The 19,504-nt window shown below is 36.6% G+C and overlaps 1 protein-coding gene across 1 annotated transcript in view; it reads right to left on the reverse strand.

Moving 5' to 3' along the window:
- Positions 1-829: 829 nt before the first annotated feature.
- The window catches only part of cv-2 (crossveinless 2), a 466,713-nt gene continuing 448,038 nt past the window's right edge, over positions 830-19,504 (reverse strand). The window contains exons 7-10 of the mRNA XM_069816882.1: positions 15,536-15,695; positions 5,174-5,361; positions 1,299-1,777; positions 830-1,190 (exon numbers count right to left, since the gene is read on the reverse strand). Of these exons, the coding sequence (XP_069672983.1) occupies positions 980-1,190; positions 1,299-1,777; positions 5,174-5,361; positions 15,536-15,695 (1,038 nt within the window). The 3' untranslated portion in view covers positions 830-979. The remainder of the gene's footprint in view (positions 1,191-1,298; positions 1,778-5,173; positions 5,362-15,535; positions 15,696-19,504) is intronic.

A 19,504-nucleotide genomic window follows, 5' to 3' on the forward strand; every position in this document is an offset into this window, starting at 1 on the left:
ACTCCACACCGGTATACTTCAGATCCTTCAAAACACAATGCCACTGTTAATGGAGAAGGTACCCCAAGCAATGCGAAGGGACATGTGGTTCCAGCATGATGGAGCCCTGCCGTTGCTTCACTCTTGCTGTACGAGCACATCTCAAAAACATCTACGGTGAGCGGTGGATAGGGAGAGGAGGACCTGTTGCGTGGCCGGTGCGGTCGCCCGACTTAATGCTCCTTGATTTTTTCTTTGGGGATCTGTGAAAAGTGTGATATACACTACTCCACTTGATACCAGAAAGGAACTGATTGTGCGAATGGAAAGAGCCCTCAGCGCGCAGAGCTGAGAGGTCCCGGGTTCGATTCCCGGTGCCGGAACGAATTTTTATCGATTTAACGGTGATAATACACATTGACTACTTCATAGTAGTCGTGTTAATATTCAATGAGGATGGCGAGACCTCATATAATGAATATTTGATGTGCTGTAAACTATATGGAAGTAAATTAAATAATTCACAGAGTCAGAATCTAAAATTGCGCAGCCCCTAAACGACACATCGGAGAAAATGTGTTGTTTGACAAAAAGTAGTCCTCCATACGAGACCTATCACCCCTTAGAGTTTAGTGCAGAGGCCCAGAACACCCTGTATATTATTCACAAAATAGGTGAAAGTCACTGAGCTCAAAGTCGGATGCTTCCAATCCCAATGCATCCAACTGTCCATTTACCACACACGAGAAACTTTATTACTGAACTTCATATTAACACATCTTCTTTCCCTAGAAGTAGTGACTGTATAAACTTCATTACAAAAGAATGTCATGTTTCAATATGAAATCATACGTCTAAGAGACATAAATTGATGCAAAAACCAAGACAGAAAAGGTACTGAATATCTAGTGAATTTTGGTTCTACCTTGATTCTCCTTTGTTGACTGCTCAGAGACAAGGAGTGACTAGTTACTGCGCACAGAGTCAACTTCATGTTTGACTAATGCAATCTGGGTGGGGGAGGTCTGCTGCGGGATACAGACAGCCCTGTACCTCTGCCCTTGTGCTCCGACCACGCGCTGGGGCAGCCTGTCGAAGATCTCCAGTCCAGCAGCTGCACTCCCAGTTTCTTGCATTCGTGGGCATAGGCTGTGAAGGACTCGCAGTGACAGCGTCGTGAAGGACATTCACACATGTCCAAAATGCAGGATCTGGAAAAGCAAACAGACTGTGAGCTCTCGCATTCAGGAAGACTAAAGAGAAAGAAATTCTGTCTGAAACATGATTGGAAGACCTCTCTACCTCAGTGCAGCACTTACTGTAAGTAGTACATGAAGCTGAGAGTCTTGTGGCACGCGGAGAAGACGCTCTTGAGGGCTCCGCACCGCTCGATGCTCTCGTTGCTCTTGTGGGACGCCTGGTGCTGGCACTGCATCTGCCTGCTGAGGTCCTCTTCGGGTCTCGTGCAAGCCTTCTTTCCGCCCACTCGCCAGGAGGTGCCAAATTTCTCCGCGTCCATGACAATCCGTCCACGTCGCGTTGTAAAATCGTCACGTGCCACTAGATTGAAGTTCCCACATAGTCCACAGAGACGTCCTTTGTACGAGGCCGGTGCCGACACTTCGAGGAAGCTGCTGCCGTCCCACAGAACCTTCACTCCTATGTGCGTGTCCACCAGCAGGCTGTCTTCCGTCTTGTTTATCACGGCCTTCCCCTGCAGGCGGTAGGGCGCTGTCACCTTGCGGCCGTTTACTTTCACGCGCATCTTCTGTCCCAAGTTGATTTTCAGTTCGCCAACCTACAGAATGTCAATGATATACAGCTACAACTATACAAGGATTACACAGAATGACAACTATAGTTATACAGCAATTATATAGTATTAGTATTAGTATTTATTTATTTAACCTGGTAGAGATAAGGCCGTCAGGCCTTCTCTGCCCCTCTACCAGGAGATTCCAACTATAATATAAAGAATAAAATTACAATTAGTATTAAATTTACAATTACAATTACAAACAACATTAGAATTAGTATTAAATTTACAATTACAATTACAATAAAATCAAAGTACGAAAAATTACCTGAATAATTAATGCTAGATAATTTATCATAGAGAAACAAAGAATATTTTATATTTACTGAATTACAAATTAAATCTAGAATAACAAAATTGTATAGTGATGAAATTACTGAATATTGAAATATTTTGTGATAGATTAAATAAACTATTTACAAGAGTAGTATATAGAGTAGTGAAAAAAGGTGAACGAAATATTTTTATGACATTTTTTACACAACACAATACCTATCACACAACTACTGAGTGTTCAGTTCAAAGTTTGTATGCCGTCATATGGCTAGTCGATGAGCCTAGAGCAGGGATGAAACGATATTCGCTCCCAATCATGGTAAAAGAGCTCGACCTTGATCACGAGCGCATAGCGCATCCGCTACACAGCGTCGTAACGTAGACGTCAGGGATGTACATGCACATGCAGTGAATAAAGGCAGCAATTATTACAATACCTTGCGTTACTAAATTTCTGGCTATGTAATAGGGCTAATTATTCAGTTATTTAATATGCATGTACATATATAAACAAATCGCAAAGGGAAGGGTTTTTTAGGAACAAAAAGAGAAATAGGAAAAGTTAATTGTATGTGAACCATTTTCTTGTTAACAGCAATTATTTATTATGTAAATTCTTCACTTCATTGTTTAGGAGAAACTAATAGGGTCTACCTGCTCCACGTGTGTGATCTCTAAGTACTTTTGAGTATTTGTTGAAAAAATAATAATGACAGTATTGATTGAAATAGAGCCTATATTACTGTGTGATTGTAAAATGTAGTCCTTACTCTCCAGTCGTGATTATGTAATGAGTTTTCTTAGAGCGATTTGTGAGATGCACGTAATACGAAAAAACGAATTTATTAAATTAAGATATTGAGAGCCATCGTAATTTTAGGGGTCAATCATTTAAGGGGATATGTATGATTTTTAAAACTTCCACAATTTTCGGCCAAAATTTGTGAAATTTAAACTATATAAGCAGAGCTATAATAATATTATCTGTACAAAATTTGGTGTAATTAGGTTTAATAGTTTTGCAACTATATTTTTAAGTATATTTTATATTGACGTTACTAAAAAAGCTCCTTGCATCAAAGTTTTCAAAATGTTTAGTTCATATTTGCTAAAAAATCCTGTAAATAGTTATTGGAATAAAAGCGAATTAGCTTTTTGAGCTTAGTAATAGTGTAAGTTAAAGTGCAATCAAAGATAAAATATTATTTCTAAATTAAGGAAACACGTAGTCTAATAAAAGTAAATATCCAGAAACAAGCAACAAATAAAACATCAACAATACATTTAAAATAAAGAAATAAAAGGAATCTAGATACAGTCTACTGACCCAAATGTAAATTAATTTACCTTCGATGTCAATTCCGAAAGCAATTTATTTCTCTCTTCTCCTGAATAATGCCTATATTTTTTTTTTTTCATTTTGGGTCTCATAATGCCGTTTTATGTTGCTTTTTTGCAAATGATATATTTTTTACACAACAAACTTCATCACCATGTTCGAAGCATAATTATTGTATCTTCCACTCTTCCTTGAAAGCTTTAAGCGCTTCAGTTCCGTCATGATGCGCTGTGTTCTAAGATCTGTACATCCTTTGGCAATGTTTACAGGTAAAAGAGCTCCGCGCGGGCGCAGCGGACAGAAAAGAGCTCTCGCTCTAAAGTACTAGTCGCCATCGCAAGACTAGCCTAGAGAATTTAATCTTCCTACACTTCCGCAGAGGTGTATTACCTATGTGTCAGAGAAGTTGCCTAGCAAGTACGGCGTTCATTCTGAAGAGTACTTACTGATATGTACGGTAACACCGGTAGTGGCAGGAATGTGAACTGTTTGGAAACATGTACTGAGGTGAGTTTTTTTCTTACTGTCAGGATATGGGGAGAGGGTTAAGACGATTACTTAACGTATTTGTTGACATTAACTTCGACGGTCAACATGGGCACGGAGTATTTGCATTGTGTTGTACGCAACCGATGATAACAAATACCCTGCGTACGACTTGTCCGCGCAAAACACAGTTCGAAAGAGGTTATGGTAGCACACAGACTTTACAGACCGCCATCTGTTGCTACGACGTTCAAGTTATACCGTACACGTTCTCAAGTTCAGATTGAACGCCTTGATTAATAGGCAACTTCTCTGACATAAAAGCTGAAACTCGCTTCAAATCGCTGACTCACAACAGTGACGTCATGACACACTTTGAAATGAACAGCCAGTATGTGTTCTACATGTCTTCCGCCATTTTGTAAGACATGTTCATACAGTTTATTTATTAACATCTAACAGGGGATGGGGATACCTGGAAACAAACCACATTAAATAACACCAAATTCTTGGTTGGAGAGTGTGGGAAAATTTATGGCAAAATTTTGACAGCTAAGTGTGGAGCTGGCCGAGTGGGAGGAAGCCGACGAAATAAGGGGAAGAGTTATTTATTAGTGTTGAAATAGGTAGTACTGTCACTGAAAGCAAAAAAAAAGAAGGTACCGATGGTAATTTAGATGTGCGGTTTTCACAGAGTTGAATTATACAAAATACAATTCCTTGTAAACTATTTGAGCTAGAATCCTGCGACAAAAAGCATAGACATTCTAATTTATTCTATTTTTATTTTTATCATGTCAATAGGCACTGTTCCAGTTTAAAAAATGTATGTTGTGTAAAAAAGTGCTTATTCAAATCTGTGTACGGGCTACAAATACGAGTCCCTGTCTATAATTCAACTCTGTGAAAACCGCACATCAAAATCACCTTCCATTTCAGAAATATTTGCGGTGCAAGTTTTAAGTGACTGAACCTGTATATATATGTATATATATATATATATATAATTTGAAAACTATTTAACTAAAACTATAAAAAATGTCAAATTCAGTCCCAGTGTCCCTTAAAGAGTTATTCCTATTACAACCAAGGAGCCCACAGGTTATCAGGAAGTTGAGGCTTGCACAGTTTCTATATAATCGGTATTAGTAGCAGTAGGGATGCCTTCTTTATCCCTGGCACTCATTTCTAATTAGAGGTTGAGTCGTAATAACACACCCGGGTAAATTATCTTGCGTATGTAATATTGGGAACATTTTAAGTGCAATGTCTTATACCTTGATGGATACGGTTTTTGTCCAAGACGAAGTTTTCGTTCCTCTGGCGTCATTGGTAACGCGGATAGAGAACGTGCGTCCAACGCAATCGGCGGCCAGCTGGTACTTGCATGAGCCCTGGAAGCTGTAGTACTTCCCATCGAAGGTGCGGTAGTGTGGGTCACCGAACACAGTGCAGACTCCCTCACCTGAGAAAAGAACAAGAAATTGTATGTCTCACGTTATGTATTTCTCATGATAGTCTGATTGTATGAGAATTTAGTGGCTGGCAGGTTGAGAAAAAAAATAGAAGTTACAGTAAATGCCGAGAAAGGAAAACAAAACCCTTGATACTGTCATCCTCTGAAGAGTTTAGTGCTGAGGGGAATGCGGTTCCGACTAGTCTAGCGCGGTACTGGAGTGGGAGGGGACAGTGACAGCGGCAGTCTGGAAGGAATACAGTCATACTGAAAACATTTGCCCAATTTACGAGAGCAGTATACCTATTTGTTTTCTAACGTATTTTTGGCGAGACAGAGATACAACCATTCGTACTTACGTGTTCAGAGAAGGAAAGTATTGTAGAAAATTTTATTTATTTATTTATTTATTTACTACTTATTTATTATTTATTTCGGTGAAGTTAAGGCCATCACACCACCAGAAATACAAATACAATAAAATAAATAAAAAGAGAAATCATAATACAACTAAAATAATGTAAATGAAAAGAAGAATCATATTATAGAATTTAGTGATTAGTAGAATTGAATTAAATTTTTAAAGTAATCAATTTAAATATATTGTATAGGTAACTACTTGATTTTGTATTTTAAGATATCACCAACAAAAGATTTTCGCATGACATTATAGAAATCTGTTTTTCACGATACCAATCACACACATTCTAAAATTCCAATAGAATAAAACCAAAAATTTTCCACAGCATGTTTCCTTAAAAATGACTTGTAACGGTGAAATATTTAATGAGTAATTCATATAATATTAACATAGCTAACATCAGGGAGAAGACTGAAGACTGCATATTTTTGAACGATTAATACTTCCCCACTCCGCTCGGCTCGGCTTGGCTGTAGCAACAAAAGAATCTACTTGCAACCCCCCCGCACCGATGGCAAGAATACCTCAGGTCCCAGCGCTAAACTCGTCGGAGGAAGACAGTAGGTGGTGAAATAGGCAGGAAAATATAGATGGGCATACGGACGGACAGACGGACAGATAAAGTTCAATGATAAGAATGTAATATTCTTCTTATACAGGACGTCCTAAAACTTTTGGGACACTACCATAACTAGCGTATTTTAGTGTATCTAAAAATAATTTTGTATTCGCGTTATAGGGTTGACCAAAGACTACCGTTTGGAGTAACTCGGAATTATGCAGGTTATAACAAAAAATCGTAGTAAAAATAAGTTAATATTTTTTTAATTGGACACTCTATAGACCTATATCATTACATAAATTTGTTGTATTTCTTCTTCAAATGATATAAGTATATCATATTATTATGATGTACCGAAATACATATGATATTTCCATGCAGGAATTCTGTATTACCATATGATGGATGGGTGGAGCGGAGAAAAATTCTCTCCGGCACTGGGGCTCGAACCCGGGTTTTCAGCTCTACGTGCTGACGTTTTATCCATTAGGCGTAAGCCACACCGGATTCCAGTTTCGATGTCGGATTGAATCCTTTCAGTTTAAGTTCCACATCTTAGTTTCGAGTCCCGGTGCCGGAGATAATTTTTTCTCCGCTCCACCCATCCTTCATCATATGGTAATGCAGAATTTCTGCACGGAAATATATGTACTTCAGTACATCATAATAATATGGTATGCGTAAATAATCACTTAAGGTGCTATTCGCAGACATTTCGCTAGCCCGCGCTACGAGCGTGCTAAACTAGCCCCGGCTATCGACTGGTTACTTTTACAGGATTCATATCATATCATAACCTATATCGCTAACACTGGTTTATGAATACGAAAAACGTTAGTTCGCTGATCATCCACCGGAAGCCCGCGCTAGAATGTCTATGAATACGTCCCTTATTGATTTAAGACGGCGCTCATTCCATCGGATCCCGGCCACTTAGTCACTCGTAATGAGTGTACCTCTGCACATAGTGTGTTGGACATTGTGCCACTGTCACACATCTGTGACACAGTGCATGAGGGTTGGCCACTAAAGGGAAACTAAGAGGTGGAGCATCCGACTTTAAACTCTGTGACTTATTAAATTTTTCCCCTGTGCACTCCAATTTAATACTAGTTTTCTAAACAATGAAACTAATTGTACTAAAGGCACCTTATTTCAATTTTATATATCTAAACTGAACCTAAGAGGAGTCAACCAGTTAATAGGAACACAATGTAAAGACGTGCTTCTTTGAAAAGAAATTAAAATAAAAACAAACTTTTTTTCTTAGATGAAAGGTCTATAAATGACATATTGATGGTACAGAATAGAATTACAATTATTTTATCATTACTAAGATCACTCATAAGGGCTTTAGATTCACTCGTATGACATCTCCATATTATTGATTAATATAATATGTTTTATAATGGTGCCCGTAATGGAATTTTGTAACTTACTTACTTAACGAACCCCCGAGGTTCATTGCCGCCCTTACATAAGCCCGCCATTGGTCCCTATCCTGTGCAAGGTTAATCCAGTCTCTATCATCATATCCCACTTCCCTCAAATCCATTTTAATATTATCTTCCCATCTACGTCTCGGCCTCCCCAAAGGTCTTTTCCCCTCCGGCCTCCCAACTAACACTCTATATGAATTTCTGGATTCGCTCATACGTGCTACATGCCCTGCCCATCTCAAACGTCGGGATTTAATGTTCTTAATTATGTCAGGTGAAGAATACAATGCATGCAGTTCTGTGTTGTGTAACTTTCTCCATTCTCCTGTAACTTCATCCCTCGTAGCCCCATATACTTTCCTAAGCACCTTATTCTCAAACAACCTTAACCTATGTTCCTCTCTCAAAGTAAGAGTCCAAGTTTCACAACCATATAGAACAACCGGTAATATAAGGAATTTTATGCTCGACCATGCCGAAATGTAGTAATTATACACCTGGTAGCAGTCCTTTAATGCATGCCATTAAAGTACACCTATTCATTAAAGTTCAGGTTTTCGATTATTCTTGGATATGCAATCGAAAGACGAGGGAAACGTCACGGAGGCTGGAAGTCCAATACTGCCGCAGAAGGTTATGTTCTGTTACTATAATAATTAGCGTTAATTGTAAATAATACTGAAATAAATTCAATTTGTCATCTCGTTTCTCAATTCTAAATCAATTTCCAGGTTATATCAAAATTAGTTCATGTTATTCTTTACTTTATATCAACGTCAATGACATTATTGTTCCTCGGAAAAAATCAATACTTTCGCGTCTGCGCACATCTCACAATTTACGAGCTATGCACAAGGTCACTTCCGCTCTTCAGTCAGATGCGAATAAAATGAATACTTCTGAATAATTTCAAGTTAGAAATATGGTCGAGCATAAAAAGTCATATGAAACTTGCCTATAATGGTAATTAAGACGCTCTTATGAAAATTATGAAACGAGAGCAAGCGAGTTTCATAAACAAACATACTCGCATCTTAATTACTATCATTATAGGCTCGTAGCATAAGGTACTATTGTAACAGTGGTGATAACTATTCCACAAACTAAACACCGAAAATAAGCAATTGCTTTCCCAGTTTCGTTTAATATCACTATATTAAGTAATGTTTCGTCAACATTGTAGGATTTTTGACATTGGACAGGTGAAATTTGAGACTTGTTCATTAACAGAACTCTTCTTGATCTGATTACTCGCGTTAGCTACCCAACATCTTAATATTTATACCTATAACTTCCAGTTATGTTCTTCATAATAATCTTCTGACGTAAATTCAGTTTTTCTGAAGCATATAAGTTGATAGATTAACATTATACTGATTTTCGTCTTTCTACGTGGTTTTATTTGAGGGAATGTGGGTTTATTTCTTTTCATTTGTTAGAGTTTGGTGTCTGCACGTGTTTGTGCAGGTGTTAATATATTTAAAGTGTTTAATTCTGCGGTAATTTGGGAGAAACTGGTCGTGCATGCGGTCGCAGCTGCACTTTGCATCTCGTTACTAACCTGTTCGGACACAGAGTGGAATTCCTTCTTGGAAGGAAGCTTCCACTTGCATATTATATTGCTTAGTTCGAAGACATTATATTGTTCTGACTCCAATAACATCAAGATACGCGTAAGACGTGATATCTTACGAAAATAATTTTATTCACAGCCATCTAATAATTAAATTTAAAACGTGTTTACTATTAGTGAAAAAAAGGCTTTTTTTCTCATTATTGACAGAAAAGTTAATAACATGAAAATTGCACAAACTGTGTCTGTAATAATAAGTAATACAATGCAATAAAGCACAGATAATAAGGGTAAACAAATATTATTTATTTATTTATTTATTTATTTATTCTGCCGTATAATTTCGAGGGAAAAATTGCTCCGGGGCCGGGCATCGAACCCGGGACCTTTGGTTAAACGTACCAACGCTCTCCCAACTGAGCTACCCGGGAACTCTACCAGACACCGATATCCGGAACAATTTTTCCCTCGAAATTTTTCAAATCAACTTCACAGGGAGTTATACCTGAAAGCTTGATTTGCATAATACACGTCACTGTTCGTTAACAGAAAACCACAATTTAAGTCACACAGAGTTAGTGTGCACTCAATGTTGGTTGCTTGACGGTTTTCAGCCCACTTTGAGGTTTATGGATATAGAAGGAAAAATTGGATCCGTGTCTGGTAGAGTTCCCGGGTAGCTCAGTTGGGAGAGCGTTGGTACGTTTAACCAAAGGTCCCGGGTTCGATGCCCTGCCTCGGAACAATTTTTCCCTCGAAATTATTCAAATCAACTTCTCAGGGAGTTATACCTGAAAGCTTGATTTGCATAATACACGTCACTGTTCGTTAACAGAAAACCACAATTTAAGTCACACAGAGTTAGTGTGCACTCAATGTTGGTTGCTTGACGGTTTTCAGCCCACTTTGAGGTTTATGGATATAGAAGGAAAAATTGGATCCGTGTCTGGTAGAGTTCCCGGGTAGCTCAGTTGGGAGAGCGTTGGTACGTTTAACCAAAGGTCCCGGGTTCGATGCCCGGCCCCGGAACAATTTTTCCCTCGAAATTATTCAAATCAACTTCACAGGGAGTTATACCTGAAAGCGTGATTTGTATTCTGCTGTAGTTAAGGCCATCAGGCCTTCTCTTCCACAACATCAGGAATACAAATACAATAATATAGAAAAACAGAGAAAAAATACACTATATACAAAATAAATCTACAAAAAAAAATAAAGAGACAGAGAGAGAGAGAGAGAGGGAGGGAGAGAAAACACTATAAACAAAGTAAAGCCACAGAAAAATATACACAGGTTCCAGTCACACAAACTTTAAATGAGTGATTGAGTATCATAATTAATTATATCCCAACTAATTAACTAACATAAACAAGAAACTTGCAATTTTAATCTAGATTAAAAAAGAAAAAGAAAAAAAAAACACAAATCAATACTTCTAGCAATACCTAAAATCATTAACTAAGACAAAATTTTCCAATTTAATTTTGAATTGTGATAAAGTCCGGCAGTCCCTGACGTCATTAGGTAACGAATTCCAGAGGCGAGGTATTTCTACAGTATAGGAAGATGAGTATAAAGACGTTCTATGATGAGGGATAGAAAGAAGTGCTTGATGTCGGTTTCGAAGAGTTGTAAGAAATTGAAAGCGCGATAACAGAAGTAGATAGTAGAAGTATGCATGATTCTACACAGAAGAGACAGTGAATGTATTGTTCTTCGTTCCTTCAGACGCACCCATGAAAGTAACTGGAGGGAAGGTGTTATATGGTCAAATTTACGAGTATTGCAGATGAATCGTATGCACACATTATGAACACGTTGTAGTCTCTCAGCTAAGAGTGAACTTACATTAGTTAGCAAGGAATCGCAATAATCAAAATGGGGCATTACAAGCGTCTGAATAAGATTCTTTTTTAGACTAAGTGGTAGAATTCTTTCATATGAAACAAGGAGTGAAGTTGAGAAATTTTTTTTTTTTTGCAAATGTGTGTTACTTGAGTGTTCCAATTTAGATCGCTATCCATAAAAATGCCAAGATTTTTAACTGTTTCACTGTATTTAACAATAATCCCATTCAATATTATATGTGGTATAGTACTACTATCAAGAGTGCTTCGTAGACGATTATGTCCCATTACGATTGCTTCGATTTCTCTGGATTTAACCTTAATCCAAATTTGTGTGCCCACAGTGAAATCGAATTCAAGTCTTCATTTATTTTGTTTACATAGATTAGAAAAGAAAATATTATGAATATTAGCCGGGATCGATCGATCGATCGATCAATCAATCAATCAATCAATCAATCAATCAATCAATAAATCAATCAATCAATCAAAACTTTGAATACACCACATATTGTAACACGGTTGAAATAAACAAGAGTTGAATAATGACTAGTGAAAACGATCGTTCTGAAGATTAAGTTTGCTATCGGCAATCAGCGCTAATAAACAAATGAAACTCGTTTTTCATCCGCTTTATACTAAAGTAATGTTTTATTTTTCTACAACAAAGTAATTATCCTTCACCAAAAAAATTTTGCTCCTCCACAAATTTCTATCTTCAGCATTTTTTTTCAGCAAGATCTCGTCCAGTCATACACTTTCTGACGCCATCTTGTCTTGATTTTCCTCCTTGTGTCTTTTTTAATGCATTTTATAATTTTACATATTATGTCGGTGTCTATTTGTATTTGAAGGGTTCACAGCCATACTGGGCCAAGCGCCATAAATAAAAAGCGAAGAAAACAAGAGTTAAAATTAAGTTATTATTATTATAATTTTATGAAACGTATAGCAAATAATATAAAGTGTGCATATTAAAACTATGTGACATATCAATCTTCATGAAATTACGGTATTCACTTAACTTTAAACCTTGCTTTCTCTGTTTTTAATAAAGGGCGCTTGGCCCACTATGGCTCTGAACCCTTCATTTTAATATTGTGATCACAATCACATAGTCATTTCATAATTATGTTTACACTTCTTATTAATAAAAACACACACTTACTATATAAACTTACCGTCAGACTGATAATCAATTGATGTGATGGATATTGTTTCATTATATCTGCTGACGCCAATACTAGGCGATAACATTCGTATGCAAAAAAATTAAATATCTATAAAGTGTTAATAAATGCACTGATTTATTAATATGTTTAACATTATTTGATAAGTTTTGACTCAAAAATAAATAAATTTGTGTATATCAATATTGAACTTATCGGAATGTCTCTGTTTTTAATAAAGGGCGCTTGGCCCACTATGGCTCTGAACCCTTCATTTTAATATTGTGATCACAATCACATAGTCATTTCATAATTATGTTTACACTTCTTATTAATAAAAACACACACTTACTATATAAACTTACCGTCAGACTGATAATCAATTGATGTGATGGATATTGTTTCATTATATCTGATGACGCCAATACTAGGCGATAACATTCGTATGCAAAAAAAATTAAATATCTATAAAGTGTTAATAAATGCACTGATTTATTAATATGTTTAACATCATTTGATAAGTTTTGACTCAAAAATAAATAAATTTGTGTGTATCAATATTGAACTTATCGGAATGTCAAACATGTAAATTAAAACAAATCTAGTAGAACCAGCATTGCAATGCAGGTGTGTAACCATTGCGGCGAAATGAGCCACCCGAGAACAGCGGTGTTAACTCTCAAGGATCTTCATAGATGGCTCTGGAGTGCCAACTAGACGCGTTCTAACGCGAGAGAGGCGCAAAGTGTAGCAGCCTTTAACTTGTGATTCTCCGAAGTTGGCTTTGTGGCTTTTCCGAATACACGGCTTATCGCGTTTTCGATAATTTTGCTGCGGTTGAATGACACACAATCAGTAAATTAAAAATAAGTAGTTTTTACTAATTTGCAAGATTTTATTCACATATTTACCCTCATTAAAATAATGTCATGATATAAAAACATTTATTTAAAAATATTTTCAATGTCTCTGGTGCCGTTATAATATATTGCGATTGGTAAATGCGTTATAACAGAATTGAGGGAAAAGTTAAAAAAAAAAAAAAAAAAAACAGGCGAAGTCAAGTGTTATTTTTTTTTTTTTTTTTTTTCCGAGATTCTGTTGCGCACTTAACACATGTTTATTGCATTGGATTGCATTTTTTTGTAGGATCGTCATTTAAGTTTTTTTTTTTTCTTGAACGTTGCATAAATTTGTTTGATAAGTAAAATTGTCTCCTGTGAGAAAGTTTTGAACATCGTTGTCAAGGCAACAGCCATTTTAATTTCTGGTAAAGATTTTTGTATTCATTTGGTCAATATATGAGTTCACCTACAAGTTTTATAATCATTTGAGCCGTTCAGAGCAGAAGTGGTGTAAGTCAATTTTGACGTACACCACTTTTGCTCTGAATGGCTCATATAAACTAGGCTAATGATTCGGCCGTTATTATACAAATTTAAATGACATGAATATATATTTTGCCTGTAAATTTATATACGAAGAACAGAGAGATTGAGAGAGAGATAAAAAGACAAAGAGAAAGTAGGAATTGTATTTTGTATATTATTTATTTGAACCGTTCAGAGCAAACGTGGTGTAAGTCAAAATTGACTTACACCACTTCTGCTCTGAACGGCTTATTTAATGATTACGACAGAAGAATTAGATCAGGATTTTAGTGGCTGAAGAGATTGAAGAAGCGTGGAGGATCCTAATTTAGTCCAAAAAATTGTACGAACTGTCATATCAATTTTAAGTTTCCTAAATAAAGACTTCATTTGTTTCTACTTACCGCTACTTGTTTTAAGACAAACTTTAAGTAAATGACAGTTGTTTAGACAAACGTTTAGGGCCTCTAGCGAGGGAATTGCACTGTAGTTGTTGATTATTATTAGGTTACATTAGAAGATAACTTTAAATCAAGACAATGAAATACAGAGCTGAAAGATTTAAGGTGGACCTGAAAACTGGAATGTACTAGGTTCGTCATTAACATAACAAATAATTTGATGATAATGCGAGTAAATATTATTATTATTATTATTATTATTATTATTATTATTATTATTATTATTATTAGGCTATTATTATGAATATAAATAACACTCGGGAGGAAATTAAACGCAAAATAAATATGGGAAATGCGTGTTATTATTCGGTTGAGAAGCTTTTGTCATCTAGTCTGCTGTCAAAAAATCTGAAGGTTAGAATTTATAAAACAGTTATATTACCGGTTGTTCTGTATGGTTGTGAAACTTGGACTTTCACTTTGAGAGAGGAACAGAGATTGAGGGTTTTTGAGAATAAGGTTCTTAGGAAAATATTTGGGGCTAAAAGGGATGAAGTTACAGGAGAATGGAGAAAGTTACACAACGCAGAACTGCACGCATTGTATTCTTCACCTGACATAATTAGGAACATTAAATCCAGACGTTTGAGATGGGCAGGACATGTAGCACGTATGGGCGAATCCAGAAATGCATATAGATTGTTAGTTGGGAGACCGGAAGGAAAAAGACCTTTGGGGAGGCCGAGACGTAGATGGGAGGATAATATTAAAATGGATTTGAGGGAGGTGGGATATGATGATAGAGACTGTATTAATCTTGCTCAGGATAGGGACCAATGGCGGGCTCATGTGAGGGCGGCAATGAACCTCCGGGTTCCTTAAAAGCCAGTAAGTAAGTAAGTAAGTAAGTAAGTAAGTAAGTAAGTAAGTAAGTAAGTAAGTAAGTAAGTAAGTAAGTAAGTAAGTAAGTAAGTAAGTAAGTAAGTAAGTAAGTAAGTAAGAAAGTAAGTAAGTAAGTATTATTATGAAGATGAGTCCACACCTGTGGAGTAACGGTTAGCACGTCTGACCGCGAAACCAGGTGGCCCATGTTCGAATCCCGATCGGGACAAGTTACCTGGTTGAGGTTTTTCCGGGGTTTTCCTCAACCCATTATGGGCAAATGCTGGGTAACTATGGTTTCTGGACCCCGGACTCATTTCATCGTCATTATCAACTTTATCTCATCCAGACGCTAAATAACCTGAGACGTTGATACAGCGTCGTAAAATAACCTACTTAAAAATTAAATTATGAAGAGGTGGAGGAAGAGGATGTTGACTGTAACATCACTACAGTTATAGATTGAACTGAAACATATCTCTATTGCCTTGTATTGAAGTTCTTACTCCTAGTACTTACTCTCCACACAGCGCGGGCAACATTCTCCAGGTCGGTGTTCCATTTTGTAGTTGGTGGGGCATGCCATGTTGTTCTGCGGGCACATCTGCATGGCGCAACGCGCCTGTCCTTGATGGCATACACAAGTCTTGCAGGGGCCTAGCTCCCACGACTCGCCCTCCTACCTAGGAGAAAGGGAACCCCATTACACAAACTCTAGAAATTATCTAGACAAGGTAAAAGAATGCACAGAAGAAAAGAGCTGGAAGTGCTGAGACCGCATTTCTCTTGAGATTTGCCATATTTTTCTTCTAACATGCAAATCAACTGGAATAAAGTAGAATCATTAGTTAATGTACACCACGGTTCTTCACTTTTGTCTTATTTTCCTGAGAAGTTGTCAAATAAATGAGCAGAGGCTGTGTTCAAATGAGGAAATCTGTCTCAAGATTCATGCTACTGAAGTATGACAAAGAAATGCGCGATGCACCAAAGTACAGTGTGTCCGTAAAATCATGGTGGGGTTTTAAATAGTTATATAATTGAAGTGTGTGATCCCAAAATCCGCTCTGTCATTTGGCCAATTTTATTATTTATACCTATTATATAATTTTTTTTAGACCTGTATCATATTTTGAGCTTGTTTTCTTCCAAAACAACGCCAATACTTGTCTAAAAATTTGTCTTGATTTTTAGCAAAGTATGACAGAGATGAATGAATACATACATAAAGAAATATAATTATAAAAATGAATAAATAAACAAGTTAATAAATAAATAAGCAAATAAAGATATATATTATATAAACGGTTGTTTTTTATGGTTGCGAAACTTGGACTCGCACTTTGAGAGAGGAAAAGAGGTTAAGGGTGCTTAGGAAAATATTTGGGGCTAAGAGGGATGAAGCTACAGGAGAATGGAGAAAGTTAGGCTACACAACGCAGAACTGCACGCATTGTATTCTTCACCTGACATAATTAGGAACATTAAATCCAGACGTTTGAGATGGGCAAGCATGTAGCACGTACGGGCAAATCCAGAAATGCATATAGAGTGTTAGTTGGGAGGCCGGAGGGAAAAAGATCTTTGGGGAGGCCGAGACGTAGATGGGAGGATAATATTAAATGGATTTGAGGGAGGTGGGATATGATGGTAGAGACTGGATTAATCTTGCACAGGATAGAAACCAATGACGGACTTATGTGAGGGCGGCAATGAACCTCCGGGTTCCTTAAAAGCCATAAGTACGTAGGATATATATATATATATATATATATATATATATATATATATATATATAGAGAGAGAGAGAGAGAGAGAGAGTAAAGACGGGTAATTTGAATAATTTCAGATATTTTAACATTAGAATTAACCCACATTATTGCTAACTGTTGTACTTACATATTTAAAGAAGCATTACGCTAGAACTTTTATAAAACGAAAATAACTGTAACTGAAGTCACTGAGCTATCCTATTTACCCGCAAAGTTGTACAAAATTTAAAAAAATGTGGGGTAATTTGGATATATTTTGGGGAAATATGAATAATATGAAATAAAATTAGAAAATGTTATTTTCAAAATTAGTTTTGCTTCAATACTGAATAATTACCTCCAGACAATTAGTCAGGTCTAATAATACATAATAATGAACAGCAAACATAATAAATGAAAAAAAGTATCTTTTGTGACTGTACTGAAATAATTTTTTTTCTCCTGACTTAAATTTATTTAATTTATTTAACTAGCTAGCTAGCGAGTACAAATTAAAATTATAAAACAAAAAATGTTTCTAGCCACTACCGTAAGAGCCAGGCTCTTGTACAGTGTGGCCTTAGCCAATAATATAACATAAAATTTACAAGGACAGTTTACTAAATACAGTAATTAACTTAATTGAAACCAATAAATAACACACAAGAGCAAAAAAAGAGAAGTAAATAAATAAATAAATAAATAAACATATAATTAAATAGATAACCTTTACTTTTTAACTTCGCTCTAGAATATCAGCTGGTGTGAGTTCTGAATTGGCGGGTTTATGTGCAGAATGGACACGTGCCCTGACAGTAGGGCACGAACACGAAATAAAATAGAAATTCCATAGGAATACGATACCGTACTATGCATTTTTATCTTCTTTCTGGTAATATTCATCTTGAGTCGATAGGATTTCAACCGGGGTCTGCTACGCTATAAACTGATTCAGTTTCCAGTAAGCTAACAAGACGCTACGGAAGAAATGCAAAACGAGAATAAGATGGAGTGGTAGTGGACTGATAAAACATGCGGTGAGGTGAGGAAATTGCATTAAACTTGTGGTAAAGCGTTCTGAAGAAACGCGTTCACTCCACGGGCGCGGAGATGATCCCACTGCGAGATAACACAGACACTGCGAGATAAGTATTCCATCCCGGAACATGGTTTCCGTCTCGGAAGCAGCAGCAGCAAGTGGCCCTCAAGGTCCTGACGGCCGCTGTGATGGATCGTTCCACTCGCTAGATTATTAAAATGCATGAGGCAGCGATACGCAGAATTCTACAGTCTTGGAAATCTTCAATCAGTAATCAATCAATCACCGAACCAACAGATGCTGCAAGGTCGTGTGGGAACAATACCATCTCTTCATTAGTCTCTCCATTGATGCCATTTTGTTTTCCAGCCTGCTGTTGTGTCTGTAAGCTATGAGTTACAATGAAAAATAATTTTATGCTCGACCATGCCGAAATGTAGTAATTATACATCTGGTAGTAGCCCCTTAATGCACCTCATTAAAGTACACCTATTCATTATAATTCAGTTGTTCAGCCAATGAGAAATCACCATTGTACCATTATAAAACCGCAAGTATCGATTATTCTCGGATATGCAATCGAAAGACAATTAGCGAAAAGTCACGGAGGCTGGAAATCCAATACTGTCGCAGAAGGTTATGTTCTGTTACTATAATAATTAGCGTTAATTGTAAATAATATTCAAATAAATTCAATTTGTCATCTCGTTTTTCAATTCTAAATCAATTTCCAGGTTATATCAAGACTAATCTTCATGTCATTCTCTAGATTATATCAAGGTCAATGACGTTCGTGCCTCGGAAAAAATAAATACTTTCGCGTCTGCGCACATCTCACAATTCAGGTCAGTTCCGCTCCTCACTTACATAACCATAATAACCATAACATGAATATTTATGAATAATTTCAAGTTAGAAATATGGTCGAGCATAAAAAGTCGTATGAAACTTGCCTATAATGGTAATTAAGTCGCTCGTATGAAAATTATGAAAATCGCTTGCATTCGTTTCATAAGCAAACATACTCGCGTCTTAATTACTACCATTATAGGCTCGTTGCATAATGTACTATTATTTAACGAAGATATCAGACACAATTTCCTTTCTTCAGTTCACCATTTATTTATTGCTGCATAATACATTTCTTGATAAAGTCTTTATATAAGCATATTCCTCGCTTTACTTGAATCTAGGGTTGCCAGATTTTCAGATTTTTTGCGATTTCCCGAAATGTAGAGAATTTATATTATATTACCTTTCTTCATTCTTGATTGCACATTTTAACACACATCACTGAAGAACTATTAAAAAAAAAAGGTAAAGGTATCCCCGTCACATGCCATGAAGCACTTGGGGGGCATGGAGGTAGAGCCCCATGCTTTCCATGACCTCGGCACTAGAATGAGATAGTGTGGTCGGCACCACGCTCTGACCGCCTTTTACCCCCGGGAAAGATGCGGTACTCAATTTTATAGGAGACTGAGTGAACCTCGTGGCCGTTCTGAAAGTTTGGCGACGAGAAAAAAATCCTGTTACCACCTAGGATCGAACCCCGGACCTTCCAGTCCGTAACCAGCTGCTCTACCAACTGAGCTACCCGGCCGCCTGTTATTAAACTAAATAATAAATAAATAAATAAATAAATAAATAAATAAATAAATAAATAAATAAATAAATAAATAAATAAATAAATAAATA

This window comes from Periplaneta americana, chromosome 17 (assembly GCF_040183065.1).
Source record: "Periplaneta americana isolate PAMFEO1 chromosome 17, P.americana_PAMFEO1_priV1, whole genome shotgun sequence".
Lineage (NCBI taxonomy): Eukaryota > Metazoa > Arthropoda > Insecta > Blattodea > Blattidae > Periplaneta > Periplaneta americana.